At 36.2% G+C, this 22,434-nt stretch overlaps 1 protein-coding gene across 2 annotated transcripts in view; it reads right to left on the bottom strand.

Moving 5' to 3' along the window:
- Positions 1-1,004: 1,004 nt before the first annotated feature.
- LOC149800927 (arrestin domain-containing protein 3-like) overlaps positions 1,005-22,434 on the bottom strand; it is a 51,534-nt gene continuing 30,104 nt past the window's right edge. For both annotated transcript variants that reach the window (XM_089954989.1, XM_089954988.1), the window contains exon 9: positions 1,005-11,686. In XM_089954989.1, the coding sequence (XP_089811115.1) occupies positions 11,624-11,686 (63 nt within the window). In that variant the 3' untranslated portion in view covers positions 1,005-11,623. The remainder of the gene's footprint in view (positions 11,687-22,434) is intronic.

A 22,434-nucleotide genomic window follows, 5' to 3' on the forward strand; every position in this document is an offset into this window, starting at 1 on the left:
GTTCCAGCTGGCGTCTAGCTGTCAGGCAGGGAGTTCAAAACGCAGAGGAAAAGAGAAGAATAAAGCAAGCTGAAAAGAGAGCTAAAAAGAAGGATAAGCAAAAGCGTACTTTGGAGCTATGCCATCGTCTCTCGTAGACGGACGGATGCCAAGAGAGCTAATTAGAAATTTACGAGTTATTAAGACGTGATCTTTGACCATGAATTCAATGTTGCACCATGCTAAGTATCAAACTCAACTGAGACGTGATCAAGATGTACCTATATACCAAGTCTGGACAACCTACATTTTAAAAAAATTATTGTGTTCACATGCTAGCTGTGGAGATGTGATCAAGACTTACCCATATAACAAAGACTGGTTCCAGCTTTTTTTTAATTTTTGTGTTCACATACTATCTGAGGAGATGTGATCAACATGTACCCATAGACCAAGTCTGGACAGGTTCCATTTTTTAAAGTTATCGTGTTCACATGCTACCTGTTGAGATGTGATCAAGATGTACCCACATACTAAATCTGGACAGATCCCATTTTTTTAAAAAGTTATTGTGTCCACATTCTGTATGTGGAGATGTGATCAAGATGTACTCACATACCAAGTCTGGACAGGTTACATTTTTTAAATGCCACTTGTGGGGCAAATATTGTCTCTCTAATGCTCTCTAGCTTGAGCACTGTACCCTATTTAAGCACGATTTTATTACTTATTTTGGTTGTTGTTGTTGTAGGGTTTTACGCCATTTTTCAGCACATGATTGGCTATACATGGCGACCAGTATTAATGGTGGAGGAAGAACCCGGGAAAACCGCAAAAAGTACCACCGACCCACGAGAAGCTACTGGCAAGCTTTCTCACATACCCACATTGGCTGAATCTGAGACTCGAACCCACGCAGACAGAGGTGAGAAGGCAGTGATCCATAACAGAGAGTTATCTAGACCACTCGGGGCTCCCACTTATTTTGGTAACTGTGAAGATAATGAAATAAACCCCAAGACAAATTCTTCATTTTATGATTTATTCATATAACACAAAGACACTGGAGGCATGAAAAACTAATGGCATTCTAAGCATGACTAGTAAACAATGACTGAACATCATGTGGATGTTTTCATATATATAATCAAAACCACAATGGATTCAAGAATTTGCAGTATTTTAGCTTTTATTAATGAATGAATTAAACACAAAAAAATTAACATAAAAAACTTTTACATATTTCTTTTACTGTTCAATGAATACTCTTCTGAAAGGAATAAAAGTTTTTTTTACTTTTGTTCAATTGTTTCCCTTTCTTACACTTGTATTTACCAAAGTTCTCCTATAATGATGTCATTCTTGATGTTAAGATCATCTCCCATTTTAACAAAATCTTGGAAAATTTTGTTCTTCAGAGAGCTTAAGCAAAGAGATGATGATCATTAACATTTCACAACAAAGCTGGCATGCTAAATTAAACCCCTGGGTTATCACTGGAGAAATACTGTACTTGATATCTGAGGGTCCATCAGCTGTAGCATAATACAGACAAAGTCCTGGAATTTGCTTTTTATTATTTGGCTGATACGCGTAAAACCAACTCTAAAGTACATAGTAAACAATGCCTTGCAGGAACCTATGACAAGTTTATATTATGGATACATGATTGAAAAGCTGTCATAGCAGGGAATTTCTTAAAATGTCTGAGACAACAGTGATATGAAGAAATGATCATGCTAGATTAGTCCACAAGTTTTAGATATGTATTTTAAAAGACATATCGTCTGTGACAGCAAATCTCCATCCTCATGATCATGAAAGACTCAAAAATATGCAAAACTTAAACTGCTTTTAGGACGACACCGATAATGATGAAAAGTGGTCAGGTAGCTATGTATGCAGGCAATGATTCAGGACAAGAACTCCCAAGATGATACCCAACATATATATATATATATATATATATATATATATATATATATATATATATATATATATACCTCTCCCTTGATAACTTATGCACAAACATAGACTGCACTATAAGGAATGCTTGTACATCGAGAAAAACCATGGGGGGGGGGTGGGAACTGGGCTATTTACAATCACATTGTTGTTGTTGTTGTTGTTGTGGGGTTTAACGCCTTTTTTCAGCACGATAGGCTATACATGGCGGCCAGTATTAATGGTGGAGGAAGAACCCGGAAAACCCCGGAAAGAACCACCGACCCACGAGAAGCTACCGGCAGGCTTTCTCACATGCCCACATTGGCTGAATCTTAGACTCGAACCGCCGCAGACAGAGGTGAGATGGCAGTGATCCGTAACGAAGAGCGCTTTAGACCACTCGGCCACTCGGGGCCCCTACAATCACATTGATGTTAATTGTTAATAATGCACTTTTTATAATGAAGTTGTTCATCATTCTGTATAAATAACATTTATTTTCAAAATGTCCAACATGTGAAAGATCATTCCAACTGGTTTCAACAACCATCTTGTGTATGTGAAAACATCTGTGTATTAAGTCACTGCTTTTTGTTTTGTTGATTAGTCTGGTTCCTGGAGTGGTGTTTAATAATATGCTGCCAAGTTGGGAGACAAAGTAGTAGGGAACTTTTTTTCGCTCAAAAACTAGTGACATTTATTTCGAGAGACAATCACCTATGTCAAATCTCAATTTTTGTATTGTTCAGTTAGTACAATACTGATGTTGTGATTTCCTTGAAAGCAATAGTGAAACTTCTTATCATCCTTGAAGATATCTCTAATTGCAAGTTCTGGAATTCTCTGAAACTCGTTTACCCAAAATGGTCTGTGTCTGTGAACTCAAGCTCTTTATATTACGAAGTATTCATTTCACTTGGCTGCCTTGCTATCTTTGATCGCAGTTATGAAAGAGTTGGTTAGTTTAAGGTAGTTTATGTTACATACACAATATTAATTTTAACAGTGTTTAATTTATCAATGAAGTGAGTTCACCCAATAAACGACCAGGGCCCCTAGATTTTAAGTATGTAGGATTTGCATGCCTTTTAACTTTTTTTTAAATTCCACCTCCTTTATTTGATTCAAAAGACATAATTAACATGATAATACAAAGGAGGCCATCTTTTAATTCAGGGCAACAATACAACAAATACTTCCACAAGTCAGTTATCAAAACACAGCCAGCACTTAATTAGGTTATCAGAGAAACACTCGCAGACACAGCTGTTATGGTAGATTGACACATTGTACATTTAAATACACACAGCATGTATGATGATTACACTTAAAAGGAACTAAAAGATAGAATTAAAACACAAATTTCACTGAATAAAAATTATAAATTTGGCATTTAAATATTAATGTTCTGCCTGCACTAGGCGTAAGTGACATTTTCATTGACCAAACATTGCCTGAATATCTTTAATTACTGTGTACTAGGAATGTCATTTGGAAAGTAAATGTAACTAACTATATGACTTCTTTTTAATAACTGATAATTTCAAAATGGTGATTAAAATTTCCAGGTCATCTCTACCGTTTTTGACCATAAAAAAACAAGCAATATATCAACGTTTCATTTACCAATTTTGATTGCGATTTTTTCCAAGTTCAAGAAATAGGGATCACTTTTTGGGGGTATTTTCTGGATTGAAAAATGAGATCCATGCCGGACCCTGTGGTATAAAGCAGGTTCATGAGTTATCAGGTAGTGAATTATCGAGGGAGTGGTGTGTGTGTGTATACATATATATATATATATATATATATATATATATATATATATATATATATATATGTCAGGACATGATAAAAATATACTGTAAACAAAATGTGGTTACCGTAGAAAACAGACATACAAAAGAGTTTCTAACATCACATCACTGTGGAATTTTCTTTTCAAACCACTGAATATATATATATATATATATATATATATATATATATATATATATATATATATATTATTATTATTATATAAATATTCTTAATAGTATCAGTTTTGATAGTCAAGATACCAGCATGAAATATACTGCACCAAATCCAGGAAACAATGCTCATTTCAAAATACTCAAAATATCATGACTGCTCTCTCTGCTGGTGTACATTTTGACCACTCCCTTGCAACTTTGACCTATGTTAGTAATTTAACTTCATATCTCAGTCTTTTACTCAGGTTACTATGAAGTTATGGATTTGCCATTATACGTGTCTTTTTGTTTTCTTAAAATGCAGATCTCAGCTTTCAATGCTTAGATGTATGTGTACAATTTGAGTCTCTACAGCCATGATAGCTACATTGTAAAATTTTGTGTTATCTAGTTACTAACTTTGAAATATAGTCATTTTTGTTGTAGGGGTGGAAGAGTGAATTTATAAGATTTTGTATCCCCATTTTTGCTGTGTATTAAGTACCAAACTACATTTATCAACCTAACTGATATTTTAAATTGAGATTATTTCATCTTTACTTTACTACCTTTTAAAAATAATTTTTCTTATCATTTTAATATGAACTCTGCATGCCAACCACTATAATGCCATCAAACAAAGGATGCCTGTCTTACCTATGCATTGCAGAGGAGACAAACATAGTATAAGGTGGGCATTTAATTTAAAAAGACAATGTACCCACAAAATGACCTAAACTCCAGACATCTTCATATTTTTATAAAAATGCAATATCAAGCTCACAAAAAAACACAAAAATTAAATAGATTTAAATATTCATACAGAGAAGAAAAAGAAAAAAGATATCTATTTGGAGAGGGTAGTATAAAAAAGTTGCTAAAATACCCTAAAAGTTACTTATTATACAGTATATGGAAACTAAATAAAAAAATAACTCAAGACTAACAGAAATAAAGAAATATACTAAAACAAAAATTAGTTTTAGATACATACAAAAGTAACAATATATTAACACATAATTCGAAATATAGAAAATTGTGATTTTCACCTTACACTCCTTGTCACATAATTAGGTACACTCAAAAATAAGAAGAAAACTCCCTGCTGTTACAGGTAGGCAAATGGCAGTAACTCTTGGATAAAATTGGCAAATTTATTACCACATTTCACAAAACAATACACTGCTGCGTGCCAGATTTGTATGCAAGGTAAAATGTTACAAATGAACACAATAAAAAAAGATGGCTAGAAATTTCATCCTATTGCAAATTAATTCAAGATCCACAGACTTTAAATCTCAAATTGTGACCATAAAATGCAGAACAAAACTTCAAAGTCTTGAATGATAAATGCAACTAAAATTGTTAGCAAGCATGGTAACATGCATTAGAATCTTTATGTATATATTCAAAAAACCCTAGCAAATGGATCAAAGCTGCCAAGTTGTGGTGCATGGCACGCCTTCATCCCAAGATGCACCCTCAAAACAGGTTTGGTGTTAGTGAGAAATTATTGGAAGAAAAACATCTACAAAAAGTTCTGAGTCATGTTAATAACCCCTTGAAAACAAGTGATAGTGACCTAATTTTGTGATATATTACATCGAATACAAAAGTATTGAAATTATAGTGTGGATTCTAATTTTGACAATTATGAACAAACTGTGGAAAGCAAGTTATAGTGACCAAGTTTTGCATCATCATTGCTAAATTCATCGCAACAATGGAAAAATTGTTCAAATTATAGCCCAGAAACAATTTGTAACCAATCTTAAATAATGAGTAGGGATTCAGGCAATGATGCTATGCTTACTTTGAGATAATATCAAGAAAATTAGGAAGATCAATGCTAATGAAATAAACAAAAAGTAAAATAATTTGTGCCCATCCAAAAGAATAGTCCTCAAAATCAAAAGCATTTAATTTTCTTAGAGAAAATCCAGAGATATCCAAGGCTCAAGTTTCAAACTTTGAGAAATATTACTGAAAGAATTGCAGTATGTTTGAGTGGTATTCAAAGGTTTTCTTTCTCTCTTATCACCCCTCCCAATTTACAGAAATTCATCCTGAAAGAGTTTTTGCTGAAAGTTGTGGCAAAATAGGTTTCTGATGCACAACAAAATCACAAAAAGTATGAAAATGGTGGGGGGGGGTAATGCTGTTCAAATATATCGAAATTAACACTGCTGCACTAGTTAACTTGCAGAATTATGCAAAAGAATTTTAGGAATACCTGATATAGGGTTTATAAATGATGAAGAAAAAGAAAAAAACAGTTTAAACAAATACCACCATATTTTTTTTTATCTTTAAAGTATTAGAGCGATTAGATTTTTGTTTTTGTTGATGTTAAATGCACTTTTAACAACCAAGTGCATACAACAAGGGAGCCAACCCAGACTGGCCTGAGCTTGGATAACGAGTATGATTCTCAACCCCCAGAATGATTAAACATAAATATTTTGAACTGAGGAAATATTACATCACAGACTTCAAAGGATTACCCTGTACAGAGAGATCAAACAGGTTTAAATCAAATCAAGTGAGACCTTTGTTTGAATACTTTTAAAACAACTGAATGAGTTTGGAGTACTTTTTAACCAACTGAATGAAATGAGTATTTTTCAACTTACTGAATGTGCTTGAGTACTTGCCACACTACTCAATGTGCTTTATGTTATGTGATAACAGGTCAATTAGGCCAAACAATTTTTAACAAATATGCCTTCAAATAAAAATGTGCAGCAAAATGCATGCAAATGAGACAAAATGTAGGTAAAACAAAACCTACCAACCTCCATATAAAGCAAATATTAGGTACATAATCAACACATAATAGTCGATGTAAAATAAATTAAATATAGCAATGTCAACAAAAATACTGAAAACAAGAAATGGAAAAGTACAACAAAGTTATGTAAAATATTGCACACAATGGATAATTAAATTAAAATATACATTAATACACTAATGCAAAAAAGGATGGTACGATTCATGGTTTAAACATCTATATGGACGGTGTTTAATGTGAGATTCCTCTTCACAAAAAAACTCCAAAAGAAACAACGGAGGTTGCTCACCTATTCGACATCTTAACAGCAACATGCAAGAGCTGCTGGCCAAGAAATCTGGACCAAAAGAATGTATTTTGCTGTCGTTTCTTTTAATGCTGTTGACTGCATATGTAAGTAAGACAACTGTTTTAAGGTTTCTCACTTTTTTTGTATCTTCAGCCATATTTGATAGGACATTGGCATCATCTCTATAATAATGAAAGGCCATTGTTCCATGATGCTTTCTGCCAAAGCTGGTCAAGTTCCAGCATCACTACTCACTTTTGTGATACATATATCCTCATATGGTCCAAATAGATGCCAAATATAAATTTTAGGGACACCGAGTTGGAAAGCCAAATCTGAGGTAAACAATAGTGTAAAATGTGTCAATAATCTAGGTAATATGTCAATCATCAAGTAATATGTGTCAATCATCCGGTAATATGTCAATTAGCAGGTAATGTGTGAATCATCAACTAATACATGTCAATCACCTGGTAATATGTAGTAATCATCTGCTAACATGCTAATCATCAGGTAATATGTGTCAATTATCAGGTAATAAACATATATTATTCATAGCATATTTTATTAATTAAAAGTGATTTCAGATCAGATGTTTTTGCTTTCATTGTTATGTTTCTAACCATCATAATAATCTTGATAATACACCAAATGTTTCAACTGATCTGGTAACTTGAAATTGAATAACTGTATAGTATTACAATAATAACCCATGTTCACTTGTTTTGGTATGTAGTTTTTAAGTTTATTTTCATCATACCGCAATATTGGACCCACCATATATATATTCTGCTTCTCAGTAGCCGATATTTTCAAATAAATATTTGTATTTTGTGATCTGCATACACAGATAAAGTCAACATACATAGCTTCACAACAATAATTTAATGTACTCAACCAATTAGCAATGATGTTATATTTCCATAAGAGTTTCTTGGTCTACAATGTGCTTGATAGGTAGTCTAGTCTACAAAAGGCAAGCAGCTGATTGATCATGATCACAAATCTGTATATGAATAATGGAGTGATCTTTTAAGTATGGGTGAAAATGGCTTTGTGCATATTAAACAAAATTACAAATTTTTAAAATAAAGTTGTTAAATATGTTTCATTTTTAGTAATCACAGCCATATTTGATAGCAGATAGGCATCACTGTATACAATGAACAGGACTAGGAGCTTAAAGTCCTCCTGTCAAATTCTATATGGTGCTTATTAAATCAAGTCATTTAAATATTTTTACTTGGCAAAGGCTGTATTTGTATGATCATGAAAGCTCTTTATACTATGATGCATTCCATCAAATTCAGTTAAATTCTGAACAGTGGTTTCATGTATAAATTGATCTTTCATATATATATATATATATATATATAGTTATCAGGTGGGATTTCAATATGTCCCTTGGTATCTAAGGGTTAAACTAAGGTTGATGTCACTTAAATAAGTAAATGTGTCCTCTGAAGTCCAGTAAAGTGTATACATGGTTACAGTGTGGGAATATCGATAACTTCAATTTATAATCCTGGGGCAAAGTTAATTGTGGTGGGGAAAGACCCCCATGTTCTGACCAAGGGTTCCTATCTGCTGACATGTGACAATACTTGGGTCATACATGCCAATTTGTTTTACATTTGACAAACAGCTTGGGAGTTAATGTCAATGTGTGTAAAATCACCCTTACCACCCACCACCCACAAGGTGAGAAATAATTCCAGATATGATGGCACAAACTACACCTATGGGACTATCAGTGACCCAAGTTTCATCTGTCAAGCCTGAACAGTGTACTAGAGTTCAAGGACATTATACATGTATGTACAGCTGGAAAGACTGCATCACAATACCTTTGCCTTTGCAAAGCATGTGAATAAATAAAGTCAAAAATCAGAACCTGTGTACAGAAGTTATCAGATCCATGACAATTTAATTAATCTTACATTCACTTTCAACTTATGAATGTTGCATACAAAAAATATAATTGCACTAAACAATGGCATATACTTAGCACCAGTTATTACTGCCCTTGATTTGACATCAATATAAGAATACAAATTATTCAGTACAAAGGTGTTATCTCTGATGTACAAAATAAATAATGTATGATTGAGAACGACTTTAACACTATTTTTAAAATACTGATAAATGAAGTTTAAGAAGGGAACAAAAGTAGTGACTTTATTAATATATCGTGTAACTATGAAATTCACAGTATCAACTAAACACTATCAACAGGTCCGCACACTGAAAGAAAATCTTCATCCTTCAAATGTTGAAGAATTTAAAATATGCCATAAATCTAATATTTCAATTACATCAAGTATTAGTTTGTTTTGTACTTAATGTTATATAAAGCACAAGATAGGCTGCTAAACATGGCAGCCAGAATAAATGGTGGAGGAAGAACCTGGGAAAACCCAGAGAAGAACCACTCTGCTATTTTTGAGATCACATTGACATGTGAGATGCATATCTTGTCTCCAATACAAATCCTATTTTCTGAGAAATAAATAAAAATTTGTTAAGTTTTGGAAAAAAATATTAGTTACAATAATTTGGGTTGTCATTTATGTTCATGGACTTGTACACCAAAAAAATTTCATTGGTTTAAAATGTATCTATTCAAAAGCAACTTCACTCAGTAAGGTTTAAATATTAATATTCAAATAAATCTGAAACAACCCAGATGTTTTGAGTAAAATAATTAGCTGCTGATTAAAACTTACTATGTGGCCGGATAGTCACCATTTTCCACTTATGTGCAGTTTGATACCCTTATAGACAGTGTCTAATTATCTGTTTAAAATATTGTCACACCCTTGTGTAGATGTCACCAACACCCTTGTATATATTGTGTAGCAACCTTGTGTTAAAAATATCTGCAGAATTCTGTGAAAAACCTATTAGTTGCAAAATCCCTCTATGTGGTTACCCTCCATATATTTTATACATTTCCAGAAAACAAAAGACAAGAAGCCACCAATATCGGTGTGGTTGGACTGAAAGCCAAGATATTTAGGTCAAGATAACCTAGTTTTCACTGATGGTTGTAACACTTATCATGAAATGAAACATTTAAATTCAAACCCATGTGACTCGTTCAACAATTATATATAAACAGTGTATATATATATATATATATATATATATATATATATATATATATATATATATATATATATATATATATATATGACCACTATGCAAACCCTAACCTCGGTATTGAGGTCAGGTCGATAGACTTCCAGGCCATAAGCTGGAATTACTTTGAAGCCTGGTCCAAAAATTAAACATATAAGTCTCACTATCTGCCAGAGCAGATGAGAAAATAAACCATACAAATGTCTGCTGATATATAACTAGATGTACTTGGTATATACACACATTTTCTAAGTAACACATTAAATAACTAAAGCTGTATGTTTAATGTCTAGCACCATTTGTCATACTCCATATTCTTATAAAACTTTATATGAAACATCAAAATGGTACCAGGCTCTATAACATACAACTATACTACTCATTGCTAATAACACTCTCTGAACACTCACATATACTTTTGGCTTTCTTAGTTGCATAACATCAGCGCATTGTACTTGCAAATTATCCTATATACCTATGGTGTAATAGTAATTTCACATGCTAATAAAATGTCATGTGAACTTTACACTTGTCAATAATAGTATGTAATAGTAATGTCACATGTCAATAAAATGTCATGTGCACTTTGCACTTGTCAATAATAGTATGTAATAGTAATGTCACATGTCAATAAAATGTCATGTGCACTTTGCACTTGTCAATAATAGTATGTAATAGTAATGTCACATGTCAATAAAATGTCATGTGCACTTGTTGGAATATACATTCTCTGAACCTCACCTTTTTTGGACAACCAGTAAAACATCCAAGGCAAACTAATATAAGCAGAAATGAAGAAAAAATGCCCACAAATTTTTTAAACATGTTAGTTTTTATACAAAACATCCATTGGAATATTTAATTTGTACTGTTAATTTTTTTAAAACTATCAAAAATGTATTTAAAAATCTGATGCCCAGTCTGTAATATAAAATGCTGAAGAAATCCTTAAGTCATAAATCATACGCTTGATTACTGACAACATTTTATGAATGAAATACAGCTCTTGTTTTCAAATAGAGACAGCAGAATACTAAGTGAGCCATTGTGAATTTACATCATGAACCAAGCAACTATTTTGTTTAACCTTGCTGAAGTCTAAATCACATTAAGAATAAAGCAAATGATTACATCAAAATTTGAACCCAATATGCTATTTGATTCTGAAAGTACCATTAAAATAAAGAAAAATTCTCTATTATAGAATAGCTCTTTTTTTAAAAACATCATTATTAGCACCAGGTTTATACAAAAAGTATTTAAAATAGATACAAAAAGAATCATTCATTTTTATGCCTGACTCTCACCCTAAACTGTCTACAAAATGTCTTGGCACTCATTTTTACCTTACTATAAAATATTTCTTGATATTTGACATCTAAGTGCTGAAAAGCGTAAAAAGTCTCCTTTCTGCTTGAGCTACATGCTAATAGCCATCAAGTATCCTTAACCCTAAATTTATGGTCAGAGGTTAAGGTCAATGTAGTCCATTTTCATGCCACCACCAAGGCAACAAGGACATAATCATGATCCAGACTGGTACCCTATACTAGGGTAGACAGGTCCTCCAAATGGGCTTGAATCACGCTAAAAAGAGAATACAACATTTTATAAACAGTCAAATTATACATTACAAAAATGTATTTATTTATTTACTGTAATTGTCCAAAAATGTTTTACAATTTATATGATGGTGCCAGAATTTCACAAGGAGCCACAAACTGAATCCCCCAAACAATGGAATTTTCCATTACCCCCAAAACACTGAAACTTTCCATTACAGATCTGGATCTTTTTCAACTGAGTCATTACCAATAGGCTAAAGAGAAATACACATTCCCATTTACTTGGACCCAGACTATGCTTAGGACATCTGAGCAGGGTTGTCAGAAGGAATCTTGCAATAGTGACAAATGTATTGCATTCTGAAATTAGTTTTACCCCTCAATAAAAACAGTATCTTAATAGCAGTATTAGTTTCTCCCCTCAATAAAAACTGTACTTTAATAGCAGTATTAATTTCTCCCCCTCAAAAAACTGTACTTTAATAGCAGTATTAGTTTCTCCCCTCCATAAAAACTGTATCTTAATAGCAGTATTAAATTCTCCCCTCAATAAAAACTGTACTTTAATAGCAGTATTAAATTCTCCCCTCAATAAAAACTGTACTTTAATAGCAGTATTAAATTCTCCCCTCAATAAAAACAGTATTTTAATAGCAGTCAGTTTCTCCCCTCAATAAAAACTGAACTTTAATAGCAGTATTAGTTTCTCCCCTCCATAAAAACTGTATCTTAATAGCAGTATTAGTTTCTCTCCTCAATAACAACTGTACTTTAATAGCAGTATTAGATTCTTCCCTCCATAAAAACTGTATCTTAATAGCAGTATTAGTTTCTCTCCTCAATAACAACTGTATTTTAATAGCAGTAATAGATTCTCCCCTCAATAAAAACTGTACTTTAATAGCAGTATTAATTTCTCCCCCTCAAAAAACTGTACTTTAATAGCAGTATTAGTTTCTCCCCTCCATAAAAACTGTATCTTAATAGCAGTATTAAATTCTCCCCTCAATAAAAACTGTACTTTAATAGCAGTATTAAATTCTCCCCTCAATAAAAACAGTATTTTAATAGCAGTCAGTTTCTCCCCTCAATAAAAACTGAACTTTAATAGCAGTATTAGTTTCTCCCCTCCATAAAAACTGTATCTTAATAGCAGTATTAGTTTCTCTCCTCAATAAAAACTGTACTTTAATAGCAGTATTAATTTCTCCCCCTCAAAAAAACTGTACTTTAATAGCAGTATTAGTTTCTCCCCTACATAAAAACTGTATCTTAATAGCAGTATTAGATTCTCCCCCTCACACAAACTGTACTTTAATAGCAGTATTAGTTTCTTCCCTCAATAAAAACTTTACTTTAATAGCAGTATTAGCTTCTCCCCTCAATAAAAACTGTACTTTAATGGCAGTATTAATTTCTCCCCCTCAAAAAACTGTACTTTAATAGCAGTATTAGTTTCTTCCCTCAATAAAAACTTTACTTTAATAGCAGTATTAGCTTCTCCCCTCAATAAAAACTGTATCTTAATAGCAGTATTAGTTTCTACCTTCCATAAAAACTGTATTTTAATAACAGTATTAGATTCTCCCCTCAATAAAAACAGTATTTTAATAGTAGTCAGTTTCTCCCCTCAATAAAAACTGTATCTTAATAGCAGTATTAGTTTCTACCTTCCATAAAAACTGTATTTTAATAACAGTATTAGATTCTCCCCTCAATAAAAACAGTATTTTAATAGTAGTCAGTTTCTCCCCTCAATAAAAACAGTATCTTAATAGCAGTATTAGTTTGTCCCCTCAATAAAAACTGTACTTTAATAGCAGTTAGTTTCTCCCCTCAATAAAAACTGTATCTTAATAGCAGTATTAGATTGTCCCCTCAATAAAAACTGTACTTTAATAGCAGTATTAAATTCTCCCCTCAATAAAAACTGTATTTTAATAGCAGTATTAGTTTCTCCCCTCAATAAAAACTGTACTTTAATAGCAGTATTAGTTTGTCCCCTCAATAAAAACTGTACTTTAATAGCAGTATTAGTTTGTCCCCTCAATAAAAACTGTACTTTAATAGCAGTATTAGTTTCTCCCCTCAATAAAAACTGTACTTTAATAGCAGTATTAGTTTCTCCCCTCAATAAAAACTGTACTTTAATGGCAGTATTAATTTCTCCCCCTCAAAAAACTGTACTTTAATAGCAGTATTAGTTTCTTCCCTCAATAAAAACTTTACTTTAATAGCAGTATTAGCTTCTCCCCTCAATAAAAACTGTATCTTAATAGCAGTATTAGTTTCTACCTTCCATAAAAACTGTATTTTAATAACAGTATTAGATTCTCCCCTCAATAAAAACAGTATTTTAATAGTAGTCAGTTTCTCCCCTCAATAAAAACAGTATCTTAATAGCAGTATTAGTTTGTCCCCTCAATAAAAACTGTACTTTAATAGCAGTTAGTTTCTCCCCTCAATAAAAACTGTATCTTAATAGCAGTATTAAATTCTCCCCTCAATAAAAACTGTATTTTAATAGCAGTATTAGTTTCTCCCCTCAATAAAAACTGTACTTTAATAGCAGTATTAGTTTGTCCCCTCAATAAAAACTGTACTTTAATAGCAGTATTAGTTTGTCCCCTCAATAAAAACTGTACTTTAATAGCAGTATTAGTTTGTCCCCTCAATAAAAACTGTACTTTAATAGCAGTATTAGTTTGTCCCCTCAATAAAAACTGTACTTTAATAGCAGTATTAGTTTGTCCCCTCAATAAAAACTGTATCTTAATAGCAGTATTAAATTCTCCCCTCAATAAAAACTGTATTTTAATAGCAGTATTAGTTTCTCCCCTCAATAAAAACTGTACTTTAATAGCAGTATTAGTTTGTCCCCTCAATAAAAACTGTACTTTAATAGCAGTATTAAATTCTCCCCTCAATAAAAACTTTACTTTAATAGCAGTATTAGTTTCTCCCCTCAATAAAAACAGTACTTTAATAGCAGTTAGTTTCTCCCCTCAATAAAAACTGTACTTTAATAGCAGTATTAGTTTGTCCCCTCAATAAAAACTGTACTTTAATAGCAGTATTAGTTTGTCCCCTCAATAAAAACTGTACTTTAATAGCAGTATTAGTTTGTCCCCTCAATAAAAACTGTACTTTAATAGCAGTATTAGTTTGTCCCCTCAATAAAAACTGTACTTTAATAGCAGTATTAGTTTGTCCCCTCAATAAAAACTGAACTTTAATAGCAGTATTAAATTCTCCCCTCAATAAAAACTGTACTTTAATAGCAGTATTAGTTTGCCCCCTCAATAAAAACTGTATCTTAATAGCAGTATTAGTTTCTCCATTCAATAAAAACTGTATATTATTAGCAGTAATAAATTACAATCACTACTGCCTTGCTGAATTTGCTTGTTGAGAGAGGCTAATGGACTCAAGAAACTGGTAAAAAGTGAACATAATTATGTTTCTGGTAGGAGTATAAGCTGTACAGTTGGGTCACTTCGTCAGAGGTTATTATAGTTCCCATATGATAAAATGCTTGCACTAAAGATCGAAGGTAAAAGGCAAAGAAAGAAATGTGCAACTGCCAAAATGTTGCTATCATAATATCCTCCAATCAAAAATGATAAAGACAGGTGAGGAAGTGGTAACAGCTCTGATTTCACATTATCCTGACACCAGGCTGACCAGTTTTAACACTAACCTCTTAATGCTGAGTGCCTAGCGAGGCAGCTAATAGTACCATTTTTATAAGTCTTTGGTATGACTCGGATAGGGTTTGAACCCTTGACCTCTTGCATCAGAGGCAGATGTTCTAACCACTAGGCCACCCAAGTGGTCCCTGCTATGCAAGAATTTAATTAAATGTACTGCTAAGTACCTATAAAAAATTCTGGAACAAAAACAAGGAAACAACTAGTTACCCTATCACCTTAATTGGGAAAAGGGGATAAACGAATAGGGCACTAGTTATCAGCATCGTGAAAAGAACTCCTTAAAACTAACAAGCTAGAAAAGGAAAAAAGTTTTAAATAATGAGGGGACAGCTACTTGATCAAAATGGAAAATATGAATAAATGACCAAATATTACTTCTGAGCATAAAATATAGGCCATTTTCACAAGCAAATTTATGCAAAGCTGAGTGTATGTCCAAAGAAATGAGGTGTATTCTGCATCGGTCTACAACATGGGAGGCATTCTGGGTATCTGTTCCTATTGTTCTAGGTTTCCAAAACTTTCCATCTAATGGGAGGACAGAGTTATGAGCTTGGACGAGGAAGCTTGCATCCCAAAGAGAGTTGGCAAGGCAATAGTGATAGACATTGTATTAATGCTATTAAAAAAGGTTTGAATTTACCATTTTGGTCACAACTTTTGCTCAATACTATATAGCCAGATTTGAGCTGATGAGCTAATAAACACTGTACGTGATCCGCCTATCTGACTGTATACATACATCATCATTGGCGACTTGGTCTCGAAAGACCATGCGAATAGCGCCCTTGGGGTGTTGTCTGTCTCTGTTGGCAACGTCTGCTGTGGCTGTGCAGGCCTATACGTGAGTGACAGTCCCTACTGCAGTTGGTGCAGACATACTGGGAAGTCTGCGTTACTGTGGTTGTTGTTGCGTTCTTCTTTCTCTTACGTTTCTCTGCCGCCAACTGGCCTCTCCTCGCATCAGCGACTGATATGCCATTGTTTACCATCAGTCTCCAGGTGCCTCGGTCCTCAGCCAGCTCTTCCCAGCCATCGGGTGAAATGTTGCATGCCTTCATGTCCCTCTTGCACACATCTTTGAAATGGAGTGAGGGGCGTCCGACTCTTCTCATGCCAGTGGCCAGCTGTCCATATAAGATGTCCTTTGGCAGCCTTCCATCCTCCATGCGTCGGACGTGACCCAGCCATTGAAGGCGGCGTTTAATTAGCAGGGAGTACATGCTGGGGGTACTTGCACGCTGCAGGATCTCGCTGTGTGGAACACGGTCTTGCCAGCTGATTTTCAGGATGCGTTCTAGGCACCGTATATGGAAGGAGTTGAGCCGGCGTTCTTGCCTCATGTAGGTACTCCACGTCTCACTTCCATATAGAAGGATGCTGAGAACGCAGGCCTGGTAGACTTGGATCTTGGTGTGCTCTGTCAGCGCGTTGTTTTCCCAAACCCTCTTTGTTAATTGAGCCATGATGGTGTTTGCCTTTCCAAGCCTTCTGTCCAGCTCCATATCAATCAAGAGAGTGTTGCTGATGGTTGACCCTAGGTAGGTAAAGTTGTTGACTGCTTCCAGGGTGACACCGCTGATTTTGATTGAAGGGGCAATGGTGGTATCTTGCACGCTGACATTTGTTTTTTCCAAGCTGATTGTGAGACCAAACTGCGTGCAGGCAACAGCAAAACGGTCTCCCAGTCTCTGGAGGGCTTCCTCGGTGTGGGCCACAAGAGCTGCGTCATCTGCAAAAAGCATCTCCCTGATGAGCACAGCTCTCACTTTGGTCTTTGAGCGCAGTCGTGCCAGGTTGAACAGCCTCCCATCAGACCTGGTGTGTAGATATATGCCATCCGTGGACGTGTCGAAGGCGTAGGACAGGAGCAGGGAGAAGAAGATCCCAAAAAGTGTTGGTGCCAGCACACAGCCCTGCTTCACACCACTGTTAATTGGGAAGGAAGTTGAGGATGATCCATCATACAGGACTGTTCCCTTCATATCTGCATGGAAAGAGATTATCATGCTGAGGAGTTTTGGGGGGCAACCGATCTTACTCAGAAGTTCAAAAAGGCCCTTCCTGCTGACCAAGTCAAAGGCCTTGGTGAGGTCGATGAACATCATGTAGAGTGGTTGACCTTGCTCTCTGCTCTTCTCTTGGAGTTGTCGTAGGGAGAAGATCATGTCTGTCGTTGACCTGCCTGCTCTGAAGCCACACTGTGATTCCGGGTACACACGGTCTGCCAGCAACTGCAGCCTGTTGAGTATGATGCGGGCATACACTTTACCAACAATACTCAAGAGCGAGATCCCTCTGTAATTATTACAGTCACTGCGGTCGCCCTTGTTTTTGTAAAGGGTCACAATTGTGGCATCACGCATGTCTTGGGGGACTACTCCTTCCTCCCAGCAGCGGCAAAGTAGGTCGTGCAGTGGTTTAATCAATGCTGGTTTTCCACGTTTGATAGCTTCGGGCGGGATGCTGTCACTACCTGGTGCTTTGTCGTTTGGAAGGCAGTCGATTGCTTTGCTGAGCTCCTCTAAGGTTGGCAGTTTGTCGAGCTCTTCCATGGTGGGCAGATTCTTTATGCTGCTGAGGGCTGCATCAGTGACTGACGTTTCTCGGGAGTATAGTTCTGAGTAGTGCTCCAGCCACCTGGCCATCTGTTGCCCACGGTCTGTGATCTTCTCTCCCGTCAGGGATTTCAGGGGAGCGACCCCTTTCACTGTAGGGCCTAGAGCCTTCTTGATGCCACTGTACATGCCTTGGATGTGTCCGGACTCGGCACTGCGCTGGATTCCTTCACACAGTTGTTGCCACTACTCGTTCGCACACTGTCTAGCAATGCGTTGGGTGTTACTTCGGGCACTTCTGAGAGCAGCAAGCGTCCGTTCATTAGGGCATTTTTTGTAAGCTATGAAGGCTTTTCGTTTCTCCTCGATTTGTGGTTCCATCCTTGATAGGTGTGCATTGAACCAGTCCTGGCTGGGTCGTTCCTTCTTGCCAAACGTTGACATAGCTGTACTGTAGATGGCACCCTTCATGGCGTTCCACTTGGCTGTAGCGTCATACTCAGGCAGGTCCTGGAGAGCCTTGTTCAGGGCAGACACATACTCCTCCACCTTGGCAGGGACTGACATCTGTGCAGTGTTTATGCGAGGACGTCCTTTTGGTTTTGAGCGGTGTAGCGCGTGTGGCTGTAGTCGCACTCTGCTGCTCACAAGGGCATGGTCGGAGTCACAGTCTGCACTGTGGTAGGTTCTGGTGGAGAGGACGCTGTTAAGGGCAGAGCGCCTGGTGATGACCAAGTCGAGTTGGTGCCAGTGATGAGATCTGGGGTGTTTCCATGACACTTTGTGTTGTGGCTTGCACTTGAAGAAGGTGTTTGTGATGCACAGGCCATGGTAGGTGCATAGCTCCAGCAGTCTCTGGCCGTTTTCGTTGGTCTTTCCAGTGCCATGATATCCGAGGCAGGTAGGCCAGGACTCCTGGTCGCCGAGGAGGAATAGTGGTTCATTTTTGGGGCATCCTTTGATCTGTTCGTCCAGCTACCCATAGAACTGATCCTTCATGTCTTCTGATGACGTGAGGGTTGGGGCATAGACACTGATGATGTTGACAGGACCTGAAGTAGTGGTGAGGCGGATGGACAAGAGACGCTCAGTGCCCCCTGTGGGAGGTTCAACCGAGGCCAGGAGATTGTTTTTGATGGCAAAGCCCACTCCGTGCTGACGGGGCTCCTCAGGTTCTCGACCCTTCCAGAAGAAGGTGTAGTTTTCCTCTCTGAGGGAGCCACTAGAGGCGAGCCTGGTTTCCTGGAGGGCAGCTATGCTGATATTTAGTCTGGTGAGTTCTCTATCGATGATGGCCGTCTTTCTGGTGTCGTCCACTTCTCTGAGGTCGTCGGAGATGCCTGTACACATGGTGCGCACATTCCAGCTTGCAAATCGAAGAGCTGGAGTCTTCTTTATTGGTTTCTTGTTTCTTTTGTCTGGTGTGGAATTACCGTCTGCTTGTCATGCTGAACAACACACTGAGCTCCAGACACCCACTGGAGCAGGCAGACGATGACGGGTCAACACCTTATTGACCGGGGGCTGCCCGGCTTGAGGCGGGCAATAGTTGGCCAGTGGGACACGATGATCCCTCCCACCGTCAAAGCTGACTCGTGGCGCCCCTTCCCTACGCCAATCGGGTGGGACTTATAACCCGTAAACTGTCAGCTTCCGTGTTGTTTCCTCACTCTGTAGCGAGACTGGAGTGTCCTCCCCAGGGCGCAAGCCTGGGCGTGGAGTATGGAGATCCTGGGCTGCCCAGACGTCAGGATCCCCCTCTCGTCCTTGCTGGTGGGGTCCAAAGGAATGCTGAGCATGACATTTGGCACCAGTTTGGATGCAGGAGCTGCCGGAAGGAGGTCGTAGTCGACCCCCAGCCGCCTTAGGGGCTCCACTCCTGATTTTCTGTCTGGGTTTACTCCCATAGCCTTTCCTTCTCCCGAAGATATCCACAAGGCAGTGGAGCCATAATCCAATGGATGGGACTTGGTTGGTTTTGAATCAGAGTTTCCTTCTCCTAGATGAACTGCCTGACAAGGCTAACGAGCTTCATCTGCCCGGGTTTGGGGTCAGAGTTTCCCTTCTCTTAGACTGGTTGCCTGCCAAGGCTAATGAGCCCAGTCTGCCCACCCAGTTATACCGCCGGGTACTCGGTCGCGCCACACAGCAGGCTCTGTTAAAAACAGGGGGCACCGCGTGAAGGTGCTGCTGTGGACACAATAGTGTAGGAGAGGCCATATGCAAGTAACCTCCTGCCCCGCAGAGCGAGACAGTGGTCCTGCGGCGATCACTACACCTGGGAAGGAGAGGCTATGAGAGACGCTTCACTTTCCTTTGGCAAGCGGGACGTCAGGCCCAGGCCACGCACCCCGCAAATATGTGTATGTATGTATGTACATACATACAAATATGTGTATGTATGTATGTACATATGTATGTACATACATACATACATATGTACATACATACATACACATATTTGTATGTATGTACATACATACATACACATATTTGTATGTACATACATACATACATACATACACCGCTCCCTTGATAAAATTGTGTCTGGATAACTTGCAAACCCCCTTATAACATGGGGCAGGCATGTATCCAATTTGTATAAAAATTGCCAGAAGAATTAACCCTTGATTGCTGACTGTGAATAAAACTGCTATAAAACACTGATATACTGCTCATTTTATTGTCAAAAACAGCATGTATTGTCTCGAAATCTGAATCAACATCATGAAATTCTCACCTTATACAAGGAAGTCATGTATGTTGTAATATTTTCTTTATAAAAAAATTTCAGTTTGATAAAATTTTGAAAAGTGAAAATGTCACTAATGTCTACTTCTGGCAAAACTTGACCAAATAAATAGCAATTAAATGAATTTTATCAAGCAAAATTTGTGTTTTAGTCATCTATTTTAATTTGGTTTCAGTGTAATCAATATATATGTGATATGCCCTCTTGTATTCAAACCTGAAAAATGACACTAAAATAACACCAATTTGCAGTGGTATTTGAATTGTTACACTCAGTTTAAAGTAGATCTGCATTGTATTATCACATTAATTATGTCTTTTGTATAAAATCAGAAAAAGGGAATGGAAGAAAAAAACAGTTAAAAGGCATGTAAATCCTATCTGTGTACAAGCTAGCATTCATGGTCATTGTCAGTTCAACTCATTTCAATTGACCACTCGACCACCATTATAAATACTGCGTAAGTAACAATTAAACTACCTTAAATTATCCTAGTCATTCTCAAATGTGATCCAAGATAGCAAGTCAACCAAGTGAATGGTGTAACTGGTGATTACAAAGCTGTTGATAGATATGGTTCATTATGGAGAAGTGAATTCAAAAGTTTGTACTGAATTTAAAATTCCTGAATTGGCACTCAGCAATTCCTCAAGGATGAGCAGAAGCTTCACTATTTCTTGGAATTAAATCACAGCATCAATATTTCACTTTTACAAAACTGAGTTTAAATGGTGACAGTGTTTTTCACGAAGCATATGTCTTCACTTTTTTAACAAAAGGAATCTTGTTTTGTTGTGCAAAATGTAGTGACATAATACACAGTGTTTTGCTGGTAACAATGAGGCACACATGTACATTATGCATTTAAACCTTTTGAGTTACGTTTTTCAGTGGCTGGTTATCTTGAAAATAAAGGTAATTTATACCAAAAAGCAATAATTTCATTTGAGAAGCCATTTATCAACAATTATACCCAACATGATTATAAAACAAGTATTCAGCCATTAAACAGCACCTCTAAGAACCCTTTCCACAGTAATCTGGATATCTAGCTAGGATGGTACTTGCTTCTTGATTTTTCAGAGGTCCCTCGTTAACTTTTATCCTTGCTTATAGTATGATCTATGTTTCTGGACACTATTGAGTGCAAGTTATTGAGGGAGTAGTGTACTTACAATATACATAGCAGGAATCCCCAAAATTCAAATGGCTCATGTTGGATTTTTTCCCACAAATTAAAATTTTTATATATTTATATTTTGTGAGAAAAAAGAAAACTTTGTTCTATCAAATTATTAAATTGGACAAGTCATCATTTATCCTTGTTCCTGCATCTCTCAAAAGGCGAATAATGAAAACAAACTGTTTATTATGAGGAATATGAAAATTAGTCATTTTTGTTTCCATCTTTCATGACCTGGGTTCACTTTGTTTCTAATTCTAAGACCCTACGTTGGCTTCATAACACTTACAGTAATTTAATAAAATGTTAACTGTTCAACATTTAATTTTATCATTTCGTTCACTGATTCAGAAGAGACATCTATCTGAAAATATCACTCTCTAATAGGGATGATTTGTTCTTAGTGAAATGAATTTAAAATAGCCTTAGACTGGTGTAATAGTAAAGTTTCACAATTTGAACAATGTTTATTTTTTAATCAAGAAAAAGTAAATTAAAAGAGAATTAGATGATGAAACTGTAATAAGTGAAAACAATAGTTGGCAAAACTAGTTTATCTCTACA

Source organism: Sinohyriopsis cumingii, chromosome 4, assembly GCF_028554795.1.
Source record: "Sinohyriopsis cumingii isolate HCF-2022 chromosome 4, ASM2855479v2, whole genome shotgun sequence".
NCBI classification, from domain to species: Eukaryota; Metazoa; Mollusca; class Bivalvia; order Unionida; family Unionidae; genus Sinohyriopsis; species Sinohyriopsis cumingii.